A 22,574-nucleotide genomic window follows, 5' to 3' on the forward strand; every position below is an offset into this window, starting at 1 on the left:
CGTTCTCACGGTTTGGGTGGAGAAGCCGCCGTAATCAAAAAAATAACATTCCTTTTTCCTGTGAAAAATCAAGATATGCAACGAGGCGGTCGGGGGTCGGGGGTCTGCCGGGGGGGGAGTCTGTCGGGGGGTCTGCACGGGTCCAGTTCTCCGAGTATCGGGTCGGCGCTGGTCTGGGAGGCATGTGATTATTATTTATATAGCGCCATCATATTCCGCAGCGCTGTACAATAGTTATAGATATATAACATAATTCGGCAGGTGAGGAGGCGCCGGCTCAAAGGAGCTTACAATCTAGAGGGGGTTCGGGTCCTAAAAAAAAGATCACCTGTTCTATGCTTGGGTGAAAGGGGATTAACCGCTAAGCGGCGCAGGGAATCGGCCCTTTATTTCAGGGCTCTCTGGGATGTGTTTAGACCGAGGACTGTAAAATCTTTCATCTTAAAAAACTACAGGGGTATTTTTTGGGGCAAAATACTGAAATTTGAGCACCAATGAGAAAAATTCAGCAGGGATGTCCGTGCAGGTTGCTGAAAAGCCGCCGGTCTCCGGAGCTGACAGTCTGTAGGCGTTTAGTGGAACTGCTCACGATAACGCAGGGGGTGGAATGTAAGGGGGGGTTATTTTTAATGCTTAGGGGCAAATTCACCCTGGCCCTGATTGCAGACCCCCCCCCGTGATGTCTCCGATGATCTCAGGCCGCAGCATTTTCCGTAACCCCCATATGTTTGGTGGCTCCGGGCCCCTCGTCGGGGGGGGGGTCTCGGACCACAGAACTTTAATCCGGACCCAAGGAAATGACAGCGGAGGATGCGAAGTCACGCAGGCCCCGCGCTCGGCGTTCACCGCGGGGAGGAGAGGGTCCGGCGATGGCTTCCAGATGTGCCGGAATTCTTGGACTCGCTAACGAGCCTGCAAAACAAAACCAATTTATGTTTTTGGGCTGCGTCCCCCCCCCCTCAACACAAGCAAAGCACCGGTCGGGGGGTTTTCACCCCAAAATCCCGGGTAGCAGAGTAACTTTCATCACCAATGATCTGGTTCCGCTTCTTTATATGAAGTTATTCGCTGTTTAGAGGGATAGTCAGGGATACTAAAAGCACAGTTTGCTCCCAAATGTTAGTCGCCGCAGTACTGGGGGTCTTGGCTGCCATCGTTCGTCAGTCTGGGGGTCTTGGCTTCCATCGCTCGTCAGTCTGGGGGTCTTGGCTTCCATCACTCGTCAGTCTGGGGGTCTGGCTTTGCTAATGGTGCTTGGTTACGATAGCGATCTTGCTGTGATATCGCGCATGGATATTACCCCCCCCTCACCGGCACGTTGTGTTAGCGATAGGAATGTTTTCGGATCCCGTGGGTCCTCGGACCCCGATATTCACCTCCTGGAGCTTTAATATTAAATGCCCTGTAGCGGGGGGCTGATACAGGAGGGCGAGCGTGAGCCTGAAAAAGAGCAGAATGAGATAAAATATATGCTTTTTTGAGAAGGTTTCTGGGCATTCAGCTTTTTTTAGGGTGTAACGGTTCACGTTGCCCCTGACCCTGCCAGATTTACCCCTGATCTGCTCTATAGTGAGCCCCCAGCCCGTAACGGCCCCCCAAACATCACGGAGTGGCTTTGTTTTCGAGTGTCCCGGCAGTGATCGCGGGGAGGAATTAAGTTCATCCCGTCTGTAATCGCAGGTGCAGCAAAGTCGATCCAGATTCTAGAGCCTTCCTCATCCTCTCCTCAATCCGCTCTCCCCTCTGGAGTTGAAATCTTTCCAAGAAATGGGGCAGATGTCAAATTTACACAATAATTCTCATTAAAAAAGTGAAATTTTCTTTCTTTTTTTTTTTAAACACATGATACTGGAGCACATTTTTTTTTCACTCTGTAAAATAAAATGTGCCTTTCCACTGTTGGCACTGAAAGGGTTAATAGATTATTTGCTTTTGTATAATCTGTTCTGGGCCGTAGCGTGCATTTTGTATAGTAAATAAAATTAAAGCGTGTTTTTATTTCCACGCTACAAAAAAAAAAAAGAATAAGCGCAGCATCGACGCGGGTTCACTATACTGGTGAATATCAGTAATAGTGAATAATGTGAGCGCAGCTAAACAACGAGACACACGCCACACATGTCTCACAATAACGTCAGATACAGGAAATAAATTATAGCGCACATCTAGATAGGGGGAAAAGTTTACAACAATTCCAAATAGGGGAAAAGTTTACATCACTTCTAGAGAGGGGAAAAGTTTACATCACTTCTAGATAGGGGAAAAGTTTACATCATTTCTAGATAGGGGAAAAGTTTACATCACTTCTAGAGAGGGGAAAAGTTTACAACACTTCCAGATAGGGGAAAAGTTTACATCACTTCTAGAGAGGGGAAAAGTTTACATCACTTCTAGAGAGGGGAAAAGTTTACAACACTTCCAGATAGGGGAAAAGTTTACATCACTTCTAGAGAGGGGAAAAGTTTACATCACTTCTAGAGAGGGGAAAAGTTTACATCACTTCTAGATGGGGGAAAAGTTTACATCACTTCTAGAGAGGGGAAAAGTTTACAACACTTCCAGATAGAGGAAAAGTTTACAACACTTCCAGATAAGGGAAAAGTTTACAACACTTCTAGAGAGGGGGGAAGTTTACATCACTTCCAGATAGAGGAAAAGTTTACAAAAATTCCAGATAGGGGAAAAGTTTACAACACTTCCTGATAGGGGAAACGTTTACAACACTTCTAGAGAGGGAAAAGGTTATAACACTTCCAGATAGAGGAAAAGTTTACAATACTTCCAGATAGGGGAAAGGTTTGCAACACTTTGAAATAGGTGTACAACACTTTGAGATACGGGAAAAGTTTACACTTTGTGATAGGGGAAAGTTTACATTACTTCTACATAGGGGAAAAGTTAACATCACCCTAGATAGGGGAAAAGTTTACAACAATATGAAATAGGGGAAACGTTTACATCACTTCTACATAGGGGAAAAGTTTGCAACACTTCATCGCTTTAATGGTTCAGTTATGTTTTTAACGTGTATTTCAACAGCGGTCCTCCGTAAAAATGCAAATGTGTAACTCACTAAAAGTTGAAGTGACCCAGTATTTAATGTGGTTAATATATAATTAGGTTAAATTGTGTTCTCCGCAAACAAGCCTCACTGACTCCAGAGCGTAAAAACCCCAGCCACTCCTTTTGTATATTTATAAAATATTTCCAACTGGTGCAGGACTCCAAAAGGGGTTTTGCTATAGCGTTTCATGTAATTAGCAGGTTTTTTTTGTCTATAAATACCACTGCCGTGCTGATTCAGAAAGAAATACTTAAATATAAAACGTGATATTGGTGTTATCGTGGCCGTATACCCCTTTTTTCTAACTGCCTGCCTCTGCTGATTAATTGAGTGATATGTCTGTACTCTACGCTCTGTAATGCTCTGTATCTCGCTGGCTTCTGGCCACGGAATGGTTAAAGCACTTATTGTGTCTGCCTGCCCCCCTTCTATCTTGGCAGTTACCCCGAGATTGTTGTGAGGGGTCTGGCCAATTTGTGAACGGAGTAATCGGAACCATCTGTCTGAGCCGAGGCCCCGTTTGCATTGTTTAACATACTCAGAAAATGAAGGGTTCATTTTTTGCATTCCTGCTGCAATTGGTTTAATGCGGAGTTACGGACGGGGAGTTAAACCCAAGCAGTTGCCCCCTCAGTCCCGAGTCCAGGCTGTGAGCGAGCGGACGCATCCCACCCCGGGTCACATCGCTTCACTCCACACTTTGCTGCAGGGCAGGAACATGCTCCCACTACGGTGAGTGCCGCGGCTTTTATTATTCCAAAGCAGCTCCTAAAAATTCCTGGAAAACACCGAAAATCCCGAATGATCTGCAATTCCAGCAGAAAACCCAGATTCTCCTATAGATCCAGACATGCTATAGAGCAGGTGTCCCACCAGCCGAGACACCCCCCCCCCCCGCAGTATATCTCTATCCAGAACTCACTAGCAGTAAAGAAAGGTTTTTTTTTGGAATGTTGCTGTTTTTTTTGTATTTTTTTAGAATATTTCTGTCCTTTTTTATTTATTTATTTTAGAATATTTCTGTCCTTTTTTATTTATTTTTTTTAGAATATTTCTGTTCTTTTTTAATTTATTTTTTTAGAATATTTCTGTCCTTTTCTATTTTTTCTAGAATATTTCTGTTCTTTTTTGTTTATTATTTTTATTAATTTTTTCTAGAATATTTCTGTTCTTTTGTTATTTTTTAGATTATTTCTGTTCTTTTTTTGTTTATTATTATTTTTTTTTAGAATGTTTATGTTCCCTTTTTTGTTTATTATTATTTTTAGAATGTTGCAGTTCTTTTTGTTTATTTTTTTTTAGAATGTTGCAGTTCTTTTTTTTAGTACCGTATTGTTTTTTAGAATATTTCTGTCCTTTTCTATTTTTTTTAGAATATTTCTGTTCTTTTTTTGTTTATTATTTTTATTATTTTTTTTAGAATATTTCTGTTCTTTTGTTATTTTTTTTAGATTATTTCTGTTCTTTTTTTGTTTATTATTATTATTTTTTTACAATGTTTATGTTCCTTTTTTGTTTATTATTATTTTTAGAATGTTGCAGTTCTTTTTGTTTATTTTTTTTTAGAATGTTGCAGTTCTTTTTTTTATTACCGTATTTTTTTTAGAATATTTCTGTTGACAAAACAACAAAACCTGACGCTGTCCCCGGAATGTTTCGATGTAAATATTTCTGTGCTCTCTATGAACGTATGTTTTATAAACGCGTACGTCACGTCTCTGCGTGTAACACGTTTAGGCGGATTTTCACGTGGTTTTGTAAAATGTTTCTGTTAAACAGGAGGTCATTTCTATAAGAACACCGAAAGAGTAGGTGCTTGAAACGAAGTGAAATTATAGATCTCTGCCCCAAAGAGCTTACAATCTAGCTGTCTATATTAAAGCAGGGGTTGTACATACTCTGATTTCTGTGTACCCCGTACCCGCTGTGCCTTTAAAATGTAACTTTCTTTGCGCGTTTTTATCCCAAACTCTTTCCGATATCAGAAGCGGCGCAATTTAACTCTTTAAATCTTTACGCGGTGATACAGTTACAGAATTCGGATTCTTAACCCTTTGTTTGTGCGCACTTTATCTGAGATTTGTGAACTAAAGCTTGGTGCCGCTTCTACACCCAATGCGTGTGTGAGAGATAGAACGTTAAGGGGCGCTGGGATTAACCCTTTGAGAGCCAGAGGGACGAGCAGCTTTATTTCACGCGCTGCCGGCGGGTGAATGCTCGGTGGGCTCCCCGTCAGGGTAATGGCGAGAAACACGACTCTGTGAATGAAGACACCGCGTTGATGTCCTCGTCCCTCCTCTCCGATCTATATCACGCCAGCTTTACATATTCCGGAATGTTTTGGACGGGAAGCGCGGGTCACCGGGGACGCGGGGCGGCCAAATCCATTCATACTGTTCTCAGCGGAATATCGCTCAGCAAACGCTCCCTTCTTGCACAATTCACGGAAGAAAACAGATTCCAATAAAACAATGGATACTTTTTAGAATTCTGTGACCGCAAATCTGGGATTATTTTTTTTTTTATTTATTCTGAATTTTTTTACATTTTAGAGGCGACTTTAGTGGTTTCATTAATTAACAAGTTTGAAAAAAGTGGTCTAATCGGCAGGGCGACCAATGGATCGGCTCAGTAAGTTTTGGTTGCTATGGCGATAAGACCACTTTCCAAACTTTGCACCAGGATCACCGTACTTAGTAATAATAACCCCCATCAGTGGTGTCTTCACTCCACAATGTTGTGATCCGGTCGCTGGTGAAAATGGATCTTGCGACCGAGTCACGGGTAACTTCTAGTGTATCTGCGTTCTCGTATCGGATCATCCGGGTGCCAGAGATCCAGTAGATTACAGCATGGTTTTAATATAAGAAAGCGATGTAAAAGCGAATCCATGTAACGAGGCAGCGATCCGGAGTGACAGCGAGTCCGAGGGGGTCTGGAATCCCCTGAGCAGCACCTCGGGGATCCAGTACCCCCAGTCAGCGATCTGTCTGTGATCCGGTGCGTAGAACCCGTTGATCCGTATCCCAGTCTGACCCGGTCCAAATCCAGCATTCTGAACGGGACGCAGGAGTGGGACGCAGGATTCCATAACTTCAGGGTGCTTTAACCATCCATGGTCCAGGGCCACACAGTGGCTTTTGGGGTTTTTTAGACCCCGGGACTAGAACCTCAGTCCGCTTGGCAGGTCCAGAACCTCAGTCTCTGTGGAATCGGCCATTCCTGGGTCCTTGTGCTTCCGAGGCCGTTGGCAGCGAGTCTCGTGCGTTCCGGGGCCGTTGGCAGCGAGTCTCGTGCGTTCCGGGGCCGTTGGCAGGGAGTCTCGTGCGTTCCGGGGCCGTTGGCAGCGAGTCTCGTGCGTTCCGGGGCCGTTGGCAGCGAGTCTCGTGCGTTCCAGGGCCGTTGGCAGCGAGTCTCGTGCGTTCCGGGGCCGTTGGCAGGGAGTCTCTTGCGTTCCGGGTCCGTTGGCAGCGAGTCTCGTGCGTTCCGGGGCCGTTGGCAGCGAGTCTTGTGCGTTCCGGGGCCGTTGGCAGCGAGTCTCGTGCGTTCCGGGGCCGTTGGCAGCGAGTCTCGTGCGTTCCGGGGCCGTTGGCTGGGTAGGCGGGGAGTCCCAGATCCTCGTTTAACGGAGTGGAAAATGATTCTGATTTCCTGTGGGTTTTTTCCACAAATTAGTGAATCATTCCTGCGCATGATTTCACTACCAGAGACCACGGAGCCCGGCCAAGAAAAATATACCATTAAACCGGCCCGCCGACGGCCCCCCTCCGACTCTCATTACTGGCAGCGACCCCAAGCCCGACGTCTGACGGGACGTCACATCTTACATGCAAATAACAGAAAGATAGAACGCAATCATTTCTTGAAAATATATTTACAATGATTCGACCGCTGAGTGAATCAGTCAGACGATTGGCCGGCTTTAAATCCGCTGGGGAGGGGTTTATATTTTTAGATCGAGTTTTCTATTCCCCTTTTCTGTTGTTTTTGGGCGGTTTTTCCCATCACGTCTGTGGTTGGCGGAGTCCCTAAACACTGACAGGAACGTGGCTGTGCGCCATCTTGGGTTTGGCAGCCCTGGAGACCTGCCTGGGGTTTGGATTGTGCTCCCCGGCGGCCATGTTTTGGTTGGCACAAAGTACGGGAACCACTTCTTATTACAGAACATAGTAAGTGAAAACGTGCGCGTTAACGCAAGAAATATTTTAATTGCTACTAGCGTTATTTATCAATAAATGACGCGGCCATCACGAAGTGAAAGTATCTTTATTTATTCACAGTCTGGTTGTTAAAGGAGTAGTGCATTCATAGAACAGTCACCAGAATGCCGATGCCGATACCAATAAAGTACTGAATGCCCCCCATTATGGGCTTTTAATATCATTTTTATTTTCCGTTCGATAGATACCGCCAGCCCGGAACGTGGGATCCTTTTTGTTCTGTGCCCTTTGCCGTTAACCCTTTTGTTTTCGTGTTGCAGAATCCTGGCGCTGCTCTCCCTCAGCCTGCACCTTCCACATTTCGGCTCCGCTCAGGTAAGGATCAGCGCCGGGTCTGTCAGAGGACGCGTTTCCATAAAAAGAAATATAGATCATTTTTACAGAATCTTAAGGTTTTCCCCAAATTAAACCTCACTGTAACAAAAACATCCATCCCTGACGATCTTCAACAAATTGCTCAACACGGATAACCAGACCCTCGCCCTCTGCTTTCTGCGAACAACCCCGGGGTGCCCTTTGTGTAACAAACACATTCTTCTTCTTTCTTCATTCTTCGTTTCTTCATTCTTATTTCTCCTTTTTCCCTCCTTCTACTTCTTCTTCTTCTTTCTTTTTCTTCCTTCTTCGTTCTGCTTTTTTCTTTCTTCTTCTTCTTCTTCTTTATTTTCTTCTTTCTTCTTTTTTTCTTCTTCTTCTTCATTTTCTTCCTTCTTTCTTCTTCTTTCTTCTTTTTCCTTCTTCTTCCTCCCCGCAACAGACAATTATTCTGAATAATAAGTTCCCGGTAATGTTTGCGATAAGGTTTTAATTCCTCTGTTTTTGCCAACGGGATCCTGGACACGGCACCAGTATTTTATTTTTATTTATATTTATTGTCGTCATGTTTCCTGTTTATGATGTCATAAGAGCACGCACCCCAAAAAAGCAAAGCATTTCTCCGCAGTCTTGCTGGTGAAATTCCTCTCGTTGGGTTGAAAATAGCGGCCGGTCGGCGGTAATGAGCGTGAAATTCCTGCCGTATAAGTAGAAATTAAATTGCTCTCCTTGCGTAGCGCGTCCACGCGGCAGAGCAGCTCAAAGGGTTAAAGTGTGAGTTGTGGATCCATCTGCCTCTATGCTGACACCTAGTGGTTAACATTTCCAAATACTGGGGCAAAATGTTGGAATAATATAATTCCCGGGACAGGACTGAGCCCAAAACCCTGGGGCAGTTGACAGGTATGACTGTTTAACGTGCGTGTTTCGTCTTGTGTTTCAGCAGCAGTGTAACAACGGCTTTGAAATGGACCGCTCCACCGGGCAGTGCTTAGGTACGGCAGTCACGGAAGGGGCCGCGGGGGGCCAGATATGAGACTCAGAATTGGAGATAAATGGTGGAAAAATGTGTTTTAAATTAGTTTTCATTTTATTTTGTCGTTTGATGTTTTGGGGAAAAAAAATACAAATCAACCAGAAAAAATGAATACATTTTATCCGTTAACCCTTTATGGGTTTCTGCTAATCCCGCTGGAAGGAAACCCCCGTTATGTGTAGAGCATGGGAGCAGCCATCATATCTGCGGGATTATTCCTCCCCGCTAACGCCGGTCTCTATGGTGATTGTGAGGGAGGGGCAGATAATTTAGGGATATTAAATGGATTGAATAACGCCGGCTTTGCCTCTTTTTTCCCCCCAGACGTGGATGAGTGCCGCACCATCGCCGACCCCTGCCGGGGGGATATGATGTGCGTCAACCAGAACGGGGGCTACCTCTGCATCCCCAGGACCAACAGCATGTTCCGAACGACATACCGCAACACCTTCCTGCCCGCCGTGGCGCCACTTCCTGCGCCCAACTTCCCTTCGCCGTCCCGGCCTCTTATCTGTCGCTTCGGGTATCAGTTAGATGAGAACAGTCAGTGCGCCGGTGAGCCCATAACCACCTCACATATAAAATACCCCGGGAAGGGCACTTTTGGTTTAGGGGGTGTGGTTGGAGGCGTGGCTGGGGGTGGGGATTCATTCAGTCTTTTACCTGACGTGTTGCTAAGTAATTAAGTAGCCATAAAAAGTGACCCGGATACATTTCTTCAGCCATTGGGGGTCCTGGGGGTGTCAGACAGTTGGGGGCTCTGGCAGTAGGGGCAGCCGATGCGCTAACGCCCTCTCTTCCTGTTGCAGATGTCGATGAATGCGCCAGCGAAACCCACCATTGCAACCCCACCCAGATCTGTATAAACACGGAGGGGGGCTACACGTGTTCCTGCACCGAGGGCTACTGGCTGCTGGAAGGGCAGTGTTTAGGTAAGTGCCCCCGGACTGGGCATTGGGGGCCGCTCAGTCTGATCTAACGTCACACGCAAATCTGGCTTCTGTTGAGCCCACCCATCTTGCCCCAGGACCCCCCATGTTTCACCTTGAGAAACCATGCATCTGGATTTAACGATGTGGGGGGGTGCAGGATAACGGGGGCCCCTCAGAGAAGCCGCCGACTCCATGCCTGTCCCCGCGCACCGTTTACCGGCCAGATTATTCGATTTATTATCATACGCTTGCTTGGAGGTGTGATAACGTAGGTTTCTTTGTCTCACCTGTGCTCAAGTAAGAATATGCTGGGGTTTTCCCTGCTTGCTGGGATGTTTAGTCTGTTCTCAGCAGTTAAAGCGGATCATATGAGCGAGAAGAATGTCCATTAGTCCAGAACGGTGTTTTGTTGAATGTTCCTTCACCCAAAGGGTTAAAGACGAGTGCCGCGTGGAGTTGGGTTGAAGGCATGCAGCCGCTCTCCCCACCACCACGTACTTTACACGTCTATAAAACAGCGGGGGGGGGGGATGAGATCCAGATGCCCCGGCACGGCGCATGGACCAGGAACATGCGCGGATCGAATCGCATCGTCCCGGGTAACAAAACTGACGCCCGTTGCTTGGACCCGATTCGTCCGGGACTTTGGCCAGATTGGGAATCCCCCCTTTTTCTGCGGTTAGTTTGGGGTTACCCCACCCCGGGGCGGTATTCGCGGTTACTTGGGGTAGAGAAGCGGAGGACGGGAACTCGGTTTTATGGCTTCATTGGAATTTCAAGCAGCTACGATGTGACCTTCCCCCGAACTCTGCGATCAGAAGCTTCCAGCGGAGTCTTTCATCGATGGTTCAAGAAGTGAAGGAGCTAAAAAAAAAACCTTCGTCTTTCCCGCAGCGCGACCTCGTCTTCTAGAACTAGCGGCTCCGCTATTTTATCGGAACGCTTAAAAACATATAATAATAATAATAATAGTAAGACCCATTCGGCCCCCGTCTACTCTCCGAGTGTTAGACAGAATGTCGCCGGGTCAAACACCAGAAGTCTCCACATTCTAAGCAGCCTCAGTCTGTTTCTTTGAGTTGATGTAGCCTACAGACTTTGGATCTCCTGGATGGGTTGAGGTCTCCTGGATGGGTTGAGGTCTCCTGGATGGGTTGAGGTCTCCTGAATGGGTTGAGGTCTCACAGATGGGCCTGAGGTCTCCTGGATTAGCCTGAGATCTCCCAATTGGGCCTTGAGGTTTCCTGGATTGTTTGAGGTCTCCTGGAATGGTTGAGGTCTCCCAGATGGGTTGAGGTCTCCCAGATGGATTGAGGTCTTCCAGATGGGTTGAGGTCTCCTGAATGGGTTAAGGTCTCACAGATGGGCCTGAGGTTTCCCAGATGAGCCTGAGGTCTCTTGGATTGGTTGACGTCTCCTGGATGGGTTGAGGTCTCCTGGATGGGTTGAGGTCTCTAAAGCTCTGTCCTTCAACCAGAAACTTGCCGATCGCCCAAAACGTCTCAGCCGGCTGATCGATGAGATTTACAATTTAAATATTTTGTTGGAAAATCAAACTTTTTTATTCTATGAAGGCGGATGTTTTTTCACTACAACTCTCCTCATCCTATTAGCCGGGATGAGCGCGGCCCTCCTGACCTTTTGTGTCGGTGTAAGTCGTTATGCGATGCGTTGCTTGTTATGTAATGCATTGTACAGAGCTGCACAATATGGTGGCGCTATGTGGATCAGTGAATGATAATAGCCCGGGTACCCCTGACGCGGGGTCTCTGCTCCGGCAGCGATGAGCGCCGGCGCGGGGAGGGCCAGAGTTCCAGAGTCTTCAGCATCTTAGGAAGAAGTTTTTAATAAAGTGAAAGTAAGCCTCGTGAGTCCTCTCCTCCTGGGAACGGGTCGGGAGTTTGGAGCAATAATGGAGAAAACATCTGAAAGTAAATTCAGCCGGGGAACGGAACAAAGGCGGCTCTGTGACCTCCCAGAAATCTCGCTTAACTCTGAAATCCATCCTCTGTTCTCAGCAGATTTCACAATCCTCTCCCCCTCCACTCTCTCTCTCCCCTCCCTTCACTCTATTCTCTCTCATCTCTCTCTCCCCTCTCTCTCCTCTATCATCTCTCTCTCCCCTCTCTTCACTCTATTCTCTCTCATCTCTCTCTCCCCTCTCTCTCCTCTATCATCTCTCTCTCCCCTCTCTTCACTCTATTCTCTCTCATCTCTCTCTCCCCTCTCTCTCCTCTCTCATCTCTCTCTCCCCCCTCCTCTACTCTCTCTCTCCCCTCTCTTCACTCTATTCTCTCTCATCTCTCTCCCCCCCTCCTCTTCTCTCTCTCTCCCCCCTCTCTTCACTCTATTCTCTCTCATCTCTCTCCCCCCCTCCTCTTCTCTCTCTCTCCCCCCTCCCTTCACTCTATTCTCTCTCCCCTCTCTTCTCTTAAAAAGTAGAAAGAAATGTTCAGAGTTTTTAGATTTGTCCAAAAACATGACATTTTTTCTAACTTTTCTTGCGCCTGCTGCCGGTCCCAAAGCTCAAGTACATGCTTTACACCGAGTGCTTTAACACATACATTTTGTGATATATATACCATGGATTTCCATGGCGACCTTTCTTAAAGGGGAAGTCTTCTAGAAAATATAACATTCTCCTCCTTGGGCATAAACCCCAGCACTGTATACAGTAATATAACCCCCGCGCTGTATACAGTAATATAACCCCCAGCGCTGTATACAGTAATATAACCCCCAGCGCTGTATACAGTAATATAACCCCCAGCGCTGTATACAGTAATATAACCCCCGCGCTGTATACAGTAATATAACCCCCAGCGCTGTATACAGTAATATAACCCCCAGCGCTGTATACAGTAATATAACCCCCAGCGCTGTATACAGTAATATAACCCCCAACACTGTATACAGTAATATAACCCCCCAGCGCTGTATACAGTAATATAACCCCCAGCGCTGGATACAGTAATATAACCCCCCCAGCGCTGTATACAGTAATATAACCCCCCAGCGCTGTATACAGTAATATAACCCCCAGCGCTATATACAGTAATATAACCCCCAGCACTGTATACAGTAATATAACCCCCCAGCGCTGTATACAGTAATATAACCCCCAGCGCTGTATACAGTAATAGAACCCCCAGCGCTGTATACAGTAATATAACCCCCAGCGCTGTATACAGTAATATAACCCCCCAGCGCTGTATACAGTAATATAACCCCCAGCACTGTATACAGTAATATAACCCCCAGCGCTGTATACAGTAATATAACCCCCCAGCGCTTTATACAGTAATATAACCCCCAGCGCTGTATACAGTAATATAACCCCCCAGCGCTGTATACAGTAATATAACCCCCCCAGCGCTGTATACAGTAATATAACCCCCAGCGCTGTATACAGTAATATAACCCCCCAGGCGCTGTATACAGTAATATAACCCCCAGCGCTGTATACAGTAATATAACCCCCCAGTGCTGTATACAGTAATATAACCCCCAGCACTGTATACAGTAATATAACCCCCCCAGCGCTGTATACAGTAATAACCCCCAGCGCTGTATACAGTAAAATAACCCCCAGCGCTGTATACAGTAATATAACCCCCCAGCGCTGTATACAGTAATAGCCCCCAGCGCTGTATACAGTAATATAACCCCCCAGCGCTGTATACAGTAATATAACCCCCCAGCGCTGTATACAGTAATAGCCCCCAGCGCTGTATACAGTAATATAACCCCCCAGCGCTGTATACAGTAATATAACCCCCCAGCGCTGTATACAGTAATAGCCCCCAGCGCTGTATACAGTAATATAACCCCCCAGCGCTGTATACAGTAATATAACCCCCAGCGCTGTATACAGTAATATAGCCCCCAGCGCTGTATACAGTAATATAACCCCCAGCACTGTATACAGTAATATAACCCCCAGCGCTGTATACAGTAATATAACCCCCCAGCGCTGTATACAGTAATATAACCCCCCAGCGCTGTATACAGTAATAGCCCCCAGCGCTGTATAAAGTAATGTCAGGTTTTATCTCATTTTCTCCCAATAATCTCCCTTTATCTGCAGATCTGGAGCCGCCATTGCTGTCAGTCATGTGATATTTTGGGTGACTTTCCCGGCTCAAACACCACACTGAGCTGATGCTTTATGGCGATGCTAATGAAGTCCGTCCCTCCATAGACTTTCATAAGACAGATAATCCCACTGGGTGATTAAGACTGAGCCATTCTATTGTTCCCCACAGGCAGTATGATAAGGAGTCGGGGGGTTTAGTAGATCGGGGGTCAGATAACAGAGCGAGAATCTTACAAACGGCTGATATTCAGCTGCCTGAAAACTTTATATTACGGGGCAAAAACTACAACTGGGTTGCAAGAGAAAACAAGAATATTTACGGAAGATTGTTTTTTTATCTGATACGAGGAGTAAAATGTCTGAAGTTCAGCTTTCATTTTTTTTATGGAGCCCCCAGAGGAAATAGTTGACACTGAAAGCAGAGAGCGTGGATGCTGCTTACAGTCAGGAACAGCTGTGTGTCAGAATTCCAGCTGGCAGATTGTCAGAGCTGATCAAAGAACGGCTGCGATGACATCATAATTTAGATATGTTGCACAGGCCGTCGGGGCCAACGAGTAAATAGTGGTTAGGGTACAGTGCGGCAAAATAGGCGCATCTGGCGTTATGTCGCTGCAGCGTTGTTTAAGTCACATAACTGCTGCGTATCTTTCTCTGCCACGCTCTGTGTATTCACTGTGTTACTCTGTAGCAGAAAACAGTTCATTTTCCTGCATATCGGCCCTAAAGGTTTGCGATCGCGCCTTTAATGCTCCAAAAAATGTCTTTTTTCCTTTTCAAATTTAAGGTTTAACATCCAGTTGTAGGTTTTGAAAATGACCACAAGAGGGCGCATTGAGCATCTTCACCGTCACCTGTAGGGCTTTATTATTATTATTATTATCATTATTATTATTATTATTTTTATTATCATTATTATTATTATTATTATTATTTTTATTATCATTATTATTATTATTATTATTATTATTATCGTTATTATTATTATTATTATTATCATTATTATTATTATTATTATTATCATTATTATTATTTTTATTATCATTATTATTATTATCTCATTATTATTATCATTATTATTATTATTACAACAATAATAATAACAATATAATAATAATCATAATAACAATATAATATATATAACAATAATAACAATATAATAATACTCAGAACCTGCCGGCAGATCGGCCCCATCCGGCCCTCGTCTAGTTTCCCGTTTCTCCGTTGGTCTCGTCTTAGATTCAGGAGCCGTATGTCTATCCCGCGCATGTTTAATACCCTCACTGTATTACCCTCTACCACTTCTGCTGGGAGGCTGTTCCACTTATCTACCATGCACGGAAAAGGTATATGACTCTTGAATCTAAGATGAGACCCAACGACTGAGGCTTTCCTAATGTGGGTTCCGCTAATAATGATGCAGAGATCAAACGCAGACGCCATCCCGTGTCTGAGTGACGCTCACACGCCTGACCCCGTGTGCTGCCCGTAACGCGAGAGGAGCGGAACCTGCAGCCACTTCAAAGAATCTCGTCCTCTGATGTCTCGGAGGCGGTTATTAAGTCACCGAGTGGTAAAAGCTTCACACCGATCCCCACCCCATGACGCGGCCTGTGGACAGGGAGTGCAGCCTGAAACATACTTAATACTCTTGTGGATTCTTAGGGCCGGACTGGGGATGATGGGGAAGCCCGGGCACCTTAAGGCCAGCAGCCACCTGATCACATGAGTGCGTCGAACGGCTGGATATGCGCAGCCATTGCTAGCAGCCATTGTTGCGTAAATTGTCTCGCGCAGGTACAGGAACTCCTACTTTCATATTAGAGCGCGTTTTGCACGGACTCCGGTGCATTTTACGGCATGTAAATCGGTGCAGGCGTTCTCGAGTTATTGGCGTTCTTCTGTCTCATTTGGCTCCTCCCCCTCCGCTGCTACGTACAGCAGGGAGCATACCCCAGTACACTTCTCGCACATGCTCAGTAGAGTCCGAGAGCTGAGCTCCCAGCTCAAACGTGGCAGCGGAATAAATGTTCTTGAGCCGCAGGCGGGAGACGTTAGGACAGCTCTGTTCATGATGATGACGTTACTGTTACTACTAAATGTTACTCTGCCTCCAAACCATCCTCCGTACTCTGTACCCGCAGACATCGACGAGTGCCGCTTCGGGTACTGCCAGCAGCTGTGCGCCAACGTCCCGGGCTCCTATTCCTGCACGTGCAACCCGGGCTTCATCCTGAACGAAGACGGGAGGTCCTGCCAAGGTACGTGACGAGCCACATGCTGCCCCCCCCCGACCCGCGGAACATGAATATGTTATAACACGGGGGGTGTCTATAGATAAACACGCTCCTTGGTCTAGTTTTAGATTCAGGAGCCGTATGTCTATGCATGTTTAATCCCCTCACTGTATTACCCTCTACCGCTTCTGCCGGGAGGCTGTTACACTTATCTCCCACCCTCTTGGTTTATTGAGCCCTGACGCTGTTCTCTGGTCCGGTACCGAACCGGTTTCTGGGCCGTGTGTCTGGAATGGCCGCCGCTGACCGATTGACTCTCTGATTTTGCAGATGTGGACGAGTGCGTCACGGAAAACCCCTGCGTGCAGAGCTGCCTCAACACCTACGGCTCCTACCTGTGCCGCTGCGAACCCGGCTACGAGCTGGAGGAGGACGGGGTTAACTGCAGCGGTAAATGACAGGCCGTGGCCCCGGGGGGCCGGCGGCTGCGTATAAGATGAACCCCTATAGAGCGATCCCGCCATCTTTCCTCTCACCGGCGTATGTCCTCTCGTTGTAGATATGGATGAGTGCAGCGTGTCGGAATTCCTGTGTCAGCACGAGTGCGTCAACCAGCCGGGGTCGTACTACTGCAGCTGCCCGTCGGGCTACGTGCTTCTCGATGACAGCCGGAGCTGCCAGGGTGAGCCGAGCCCAAAACCGTCCGTCAGAGAGATACGGTGGAGGAATAATTACCCCCCCCCGGCTGAATGAGCTGCCCCCCCCATGGGATGCTTTAAATATTAACCCTTTAAATCCCATTGTCAAGATTCTACGCAGCAAATGTGCCACCCAAACGGCTCTAATACCGGCCCGCATGGAAACTTTGACTTAAAAGACACACTTGACTGAGTCACCTGTGTTCAAGCAGGGACACGGACCGTATATCCTCCCCATAGCTAATTAGCGATCATTTTCCAGATATCGACGAATGCGATACGAGGAACAACACGTGCAGCGCGCAGCAGACCTGCTTTAACATTCCCGGCGCCTACAAATGCATCGACGCGGTGAGATGCGAGGATCCGTACATTAAGATCAATGAAAAGTGAGTAACTGCGCAGGTCCTTACTAGACATGTACGTAGAGGTAAGTGCCGGGGGGGGGTTATAAAGTCACCCCCCCGGTGGGGTCATTCTGGGCTCTCGGGGGGCAGGCGGGTTGCTGACGAGCCCCTGTGTGTCCTGCGCAGCCGCTGCATGTGTCAGGTGGAGAACCCGGCCTGCCGAGACCAGCCGTTCACCATCGTCCACCGGCACATGGACCTCGTCTCCAGCCGCACCGTGCCCACCGACGTCTTCCAGATGCAGGCGACCACCCGCTACCCCGGGGCCTACTACATCTTCCAGATCAAGTCGGGCAACGAGGGCAGAGAGTTCTACATGAGGGTAAGAGCTGCGGCCCCATCCGGCCCCCGTCTAGTCGCCCGTTTCTCCTGCTGTAAAGACTCAAACCTTAATCAGTCGTTGGTCTTGTCTTAGATTCAGGAGCCGTATGTCTATCCCGCGCATGTTTAATCCTCTAACTGCATTACCCTCTACCACCTCTGCTGGGAGGCTGTTCCACTTATCTACCACCCTCTCAGTAAAGTAAAACTTCCTTCCATTCCATCTCAGCCTCTGACCCTCTCGTTACCAAAGAGAGAGGATATTTGGGGGGCCAACCCGCCGTTTGTCGGAGTCTTTACCGTATTTCACGCAGGGATCCGGCTTCCATTACGAGGACAATACAGAAACATTTAAGAAGCTTTTGAGTTTCTATGGCAACGGCCAATCAGTGGCTGCACCCTTTAGGTCTCCTGGCAAAAAAAAAAAAAGCATGAATAAAGTATCCGGGAGATTATTAAACTCAGCAGAGTGAGCGGCGCGGCACCTTTAATCCGTATCTAGAACCGGGACCCCCATCACCCTCAGCCAAGCACAGGGACGCCAACAGCTGCCCCCCAATGCTGTGATGTCATAATCCGGGGGGGGGGTCTCGCTCCTGAATCAGTCACTTTTTAAATAGATTTTTTTGCTGCTCTTTTAATGACAATTAGTAAAACCCTTTAATCTTACGGTATTTAACCCATTAAATGCCACTCGCGGCAGAGCTTTCCCTTTCTATAATAATAACTCCTCCATGATAATGGGAATTGTAGTCAAAGAGCAGCCGAGAGGTGGAAGTCTGCCGAGTCCCAACTCTCTGTTGACAGAATGTATTTCCAGCACACGAAGAGTTAACGCGCACGTTTAGTTGACATGTAGCTGCGTTTTTGTTTGTTTTTTTTGTAAATTGACGTCTCTTCCCGCTTCTCCCGCAGCAAACGGGTCCCATCAGCGCCACGTTGGTGATGACGCGGCCCATCAAGGGCCCGCGGGACATCGTGCTGGACCTGGAGATGGTGACGGTGAACACCGTGGTGAACTTCCGCGGCAGCTCCGTCATCCGGCTGAGCGTCTTCGTGTCGCCGTACTCCTTCTGAGCGCGCCGGTCGCTGCGCCGGGTTCCATTCACGACGTCGCCGTTAACTCTTTGAAAACCAGTAAGCTCCAGCCCATGGCAAAGCCTTCTTACCACTTGGCACCTAAGTAGTTAAATAAGAGCCGACAGAACTGTTACGCAATCTGAACCCCTTCCATAGCAAAGCATAAGAAAGACTACAATGCCCATCATCCCCAGCTAACACGCAAGGGTCTGGATCACAGCGTCGCTCTTATCAAAGGGCTGTATAAACGGCGCTACAAAGTGACAAGCGCCCCCCTTTGTCCTGGTTGCCGGTGGCAGGTAGTCATGGTTACCGCCCCTTTCATTGAAATGTCTATTTTATTTTTTTTGCATTTCTTTGTTTCTTGTTAATTCTCCGGGATCTGCGTATTTTCTTTTTCTGTAGCCCGTGGCGGCTGTCGCATCGGGAAAGGAATATTGTAATTTAAACGATATACTTCTTAAAGGTTTTGTTTATTTTGTTAAAAACAAAATTCATGTTTTAAATGTTTTTTTTTTTATTGCTGAACTTTATTAAAAGGAACAAAAGTAATGTTTTGGACCCGTCGCTCGGCCTCGTGTGATTATTAACATATTAACTTTATTAATATATATGTTATAAGAAACAGCCTCAGCGCCAAATCAAAGCTACATGACGGTATAGGGCAGAGCTGCCAGCAGATCGGCCCCATTCGGCCCCCGTCTAGTCGCCCGTTTCTCCTGCTGTGAAGACTCGAACCTTAATCAGTCGTTGGTCTCGTCTTAGATTCAGGAGCCGTATGTCTATCCCATGCATGTTTAATACCCTGTATTACCCTCTACCACTTCTGCTGGGAGGCTGTTCCACGTATCTACCACCCTTCTTACATTCCATAGAAACCTCTAGTTTTAGATTATGGCCTCTTGTACTAATATCAGCCCCCCGTCAGCTCCCGTCTTGTCGGGCTTTACGGATCTCCGGGAGCCGGTTCTTGTTCCCGCCGTCGGGGAGTGAAGGTCGCGACCTCCCCGCTACACAATGGCCAAGATGTGAAAGGAATCGCCAAACGCAGCGATAATCGCCAAACGCAGCGATATGTGCTTCGTGGAAACGTCTTTGGGGTCTCCTTGGAGAAAAGAACATCTGTTACGCGGGGGGGGGGCTTTATTTCTTAAACTCCTAGAACATTCTGAGACCGGCACCGGATTACCGGTTATTCACGGATCGCATCACGTAAAGGAAACACGATGAAGGTGACCGCAGCCGGGGGGCGACTACAATGCCTGGCCCGAGGTGTAACTAAAACTATTTAATATTAATGGGGGGGTGATAATCCAGTCTTGGCGGATGCCCCCCGGCCACGTAAAATTCTCTGTATTGCCATGGGGCCGTTGGCGGTCAAGAAAAGCGGGGGGGGGATTATTTGGGGGTAAAAAAAGCTTCCAGCGACTAAGGGGTTAATGCAGGACTTTCCACGAACGGCCGTCGTCGGCATTTATTTCTTGAACTCGGCCGAACCCGGTGCTCAGGTTTCCAATCCGGTAAATACCCCCCCCCCGCTAATCTTATAATAGCCCATTTAAAAGTTCTTGAAGAATTGGGAGCGGCTCCCGGCGGCCGCGTTACTGAGCAAGGGCCACGGGAACACCGCTCTGCCGCCGCGGGCACGAGACTGGCCACCAAGCCGCGGGGCAGCTTCCTACTCGGGGAATTTCAGACTACATTTGCCCCCCTGTAAGGGCAGCTACTGTGGGCGAAATGAGATGAGCGAAAGAGGACAGACAAGAAAGAAAAGAGAGAAAAACGAGATGAGAGAGGAGGAAAAGGGTAGGTAGAGAGGCAACAAAAAAAAGGGGTGGAGGAAAAGGAGGAGAGAGGGGAGAGAAAAGACAGAGGTGAGAGGATCAAGAAAAGAGAGAACGGATAAAATGGGCATGAGGAAAATCTGGGTGGAGCTTTAGTGCTGGTGGGTGTGGTTTCATTAAGCCCCACCCCTGTGGTCATTGCTGTCACCTGCAACCGTGCTTTTAACGGCAAATCTGAAACTATGGGCCACTATTATCAGGGGGGGGGCAGGGTAACATACCTCTCAAGAGTCTCCTTTTAGTTTCGCCAGTCCCTCTCTGTGCCCCTTTCCTCCTCTGTGCCCCTCTTTCCTCCATTCATCCTTCTCTTTCTTTCCCTCCCCCGATTCCCCTCTCTCCTCTGATGCCCCCTCTCTCCTCCTCTGATGCCCCCCTCACTCCCCCCCCGATGCCCCTCTCTCCTCCCCTGATGCCCCTCTTTTCTAGGAGGTGAGAATGTTTGCATGGTATGAGGGGATCGCAGGGTTCTACAGCCCTAAAAGCCCCGATAATGTGTATAGAAACAGCAGGGAACGGGTTAATAAATTAAACGGGGTAAATTGATTGAATTTCCCAATATAAAGGAATTGAGTGACAGATTATGTGAAATTATTAACACTTTCCAGTCCTTTCAAGTGAAAATGAGGGGAAACCCCAAATATATTTGCTATTTCAGTAACAGGATATGGATCGGGGTGAAATATAACTCCTCATACAGCACCCCAATCGAACAGCACCCCAAATACAGAGCACCCCAATCGTACAGCACCTCAAATACACAGCACCCCAATCGTACAGCACCCCCAATCCCAGACCCCGTAGCTCCATATATCCCCAGCAGTGCTGCCCCTGTGCCCTCCGCCTGCTCCTCCTGCAGGTGACTCCCAGCCCACACCCAGTCACACCCCCCGGGCTCACCTGCCCTCCCGCCCCGCCACCCTCCTGCCCTCCCGCCCCGCCGCCCTCCTGCCCTCCCGCCTCACTCCTGCGGCTGTCTCCGGGCTGTGTGCACCAGGTGAGTCCCAGCTGGCAGGTGGAGGGCGAGGGATCTCCTGGACTGTGTATGGAAGGCAGTCCCTGGCAGCGTGTATATGTGTGTGGGCATTCCTGTAACGTATATATATACCGGTATATAACGTATATATATCACTACAATCTCCCCTGACTAGATCCGTGGGATATTCGGAGAAATGCCTACAGGCAGTCCTGTCTCTGTGGTCCCAGTCCCTGCACATGGGCTGCAGGTGATCACTGTGACTGTGCCGGGGGGCTGCCATGCCCCGGGTTACCCCGCTAGCGGGCACTGAAAGTAAATGCCCAGATTCTGAAACAGAAACAATTATTCTATAAGACGAAGGAGCCGACGATACGATTTATCCGGAGGGTGCGAGGAAAGAATCCCCAATACAGCAGGCGGCTTCAGAATCACAACATAGAACGTCATTTATGGGTTATAATCAGTAAAATGAGTCAGATTCGGGCAAATTGTACATTTCATGGCATTTAAAGAAAAAAGAATGTATTTTTAGACTTACGTTGAGTTCCCAGATCAGTCAAAACTGGTGGAATGTCCCCTAAAACCTGTGAGCCCCTCGCAGGGTTAATGTGAGGTTATTGTGTGATTAGGGCTGTTTGGGCACATTCCCCGCAGGACGAGAATTACTATTTTGATGCACAGATGGAGGAATGTCGGTGTGCACGGCGCTGCGCATGTTTCTCTGCACAGGAAGTAAACGGTTCTTTGCGTGTTTCATGTTTATATAGTGTGTTGGCATTTGAGGATTCGGGCGCGTTCCCAAACATATCGCTTACCCTATCACACTGCTGCCAACCTGCTCCCGTCTCCTGATCATGCACACTTACCCCACTACGGGGCAAACCCAGAACCTGCCGGCAGATCGGCCCCATCCGGCCCCCGTCTAGTCTGCCCTTTAATACTCCAACCTTAATCAGTCGTTGGTCTCATCTTAGATTCAGGAGCCGTATGCCTATCCCATGCATGTTTAATACCCTCGCTGTATTACCCTCTACCACCTCTGCTGGGAGGCTGCTCCGCTTATCCACCACCCCCTCAGTGTATGGAATTTCCGTGGCTGTGTGAGAACGTGTTCAGGTGAGTGTGTTGTGGTATGTCTCTTATCTCGTGTATTGATATGAAGCGTGGGAATGAGAGTATGTGCTTTAGTGTGCGTGTGTGGTAAGTGTGAGCGTGTGTGAATGGGCTTTACAGGGGATGGGTGTGCAGCTGTCTGGCAGGGAAGAGGTTAATCGGCGGCTGAAGCCGTGCCCTGTGTTCGTGATGCTCGCTCTCTGCTCTTATTCCGTCTCTCACACCCCTGTCACCG

At 47.7% G+C, this 22,574-nt stretch overlaps 1 protein-coding gene across 2 annotated transcripts; it reads left to right on the plus strand.

Moving 5' to 3' along the window:
- The first annotated feature begins 3,617 nt into the window (after positions 1–3,617).
- On the plus strand, positions 3,618–18,943 carry FBLN5 (fibulin 5). 2 transcript variants are annotated; one of them, XM_053475026.1, is made up of 11 exons: positions 3,618–3,796; positions 7,545–7,599; positions 8,543–8,594; positions 8,960–9,190; positions 9,445–9,567; positions 15,808–15,924; positions 16,231–16,350; positions 16,460–16,582; positions 16,861–16,987; positions 17,132–17,327; positions 18,242–18,943. In XM_053475026.1, exons 1-11 carry the CDS (start codon positions 3,651–3,653, stop codon positions 18,401–18,403), a joined length of 1,452 nt encoding a protein of 483 aa, XP_053331001.1. In that variant the 5' UTR covers positions 3,618–3,650; the 3' UTR covers positions 18,404–18,943. The 2 variants fall into 2 exon arrangements, with proteins under 2 accessions (XP_053331001.1, XP_053331002.1); XM_053475027.1 differs by having other exon boundaries at positions 8,546–8,594.
- Positions 18,944–22,574: the final 3,631 nt, after the last annotated feature.

Source organism: Spea bombifrons, chromosome 9 (assembly GCF_027358695.1).
Source record: "Spea bombifrons isolate aSpeBom1 chromosome 9, aSpeBom1.2.pri, whole genome shotgun sequence".
Classification (NCBI taxonomy): Eukaryota; Metazoa; Chordata; class Amphibia; order Anura; family Pelobatidae; genus Spea; species Spea bombifrons.

What these genes read in the sequence shown, in the direction of transcription:
- FBLN5 (XM_053475026.1), top strand. Translation starts at nt 3,651, where the DNA reads ATGCGGAGTTACGGACGGGGAGTTAAACCCAAGCAGTTGCCCCCTCAG. An exon ending in CTCCACCGGGCAGTGCTTAG is followed by an intron (nt 8,595 to 8,959) that starts GTACGGCAGTCA and finishes TTTTCCCCCCAG; the next exon opens with ACGTGGATGAGTGCCGCACC. An exon ending in AGACGGGAGGTCCTGCCAAG is followed by an intron (nt 15,925 to 16,230) that starts GTACGTGACGAG and finishes CTGATTTTGCAG; the next exon opens with ATGTGGACGAGTGCGTCACG.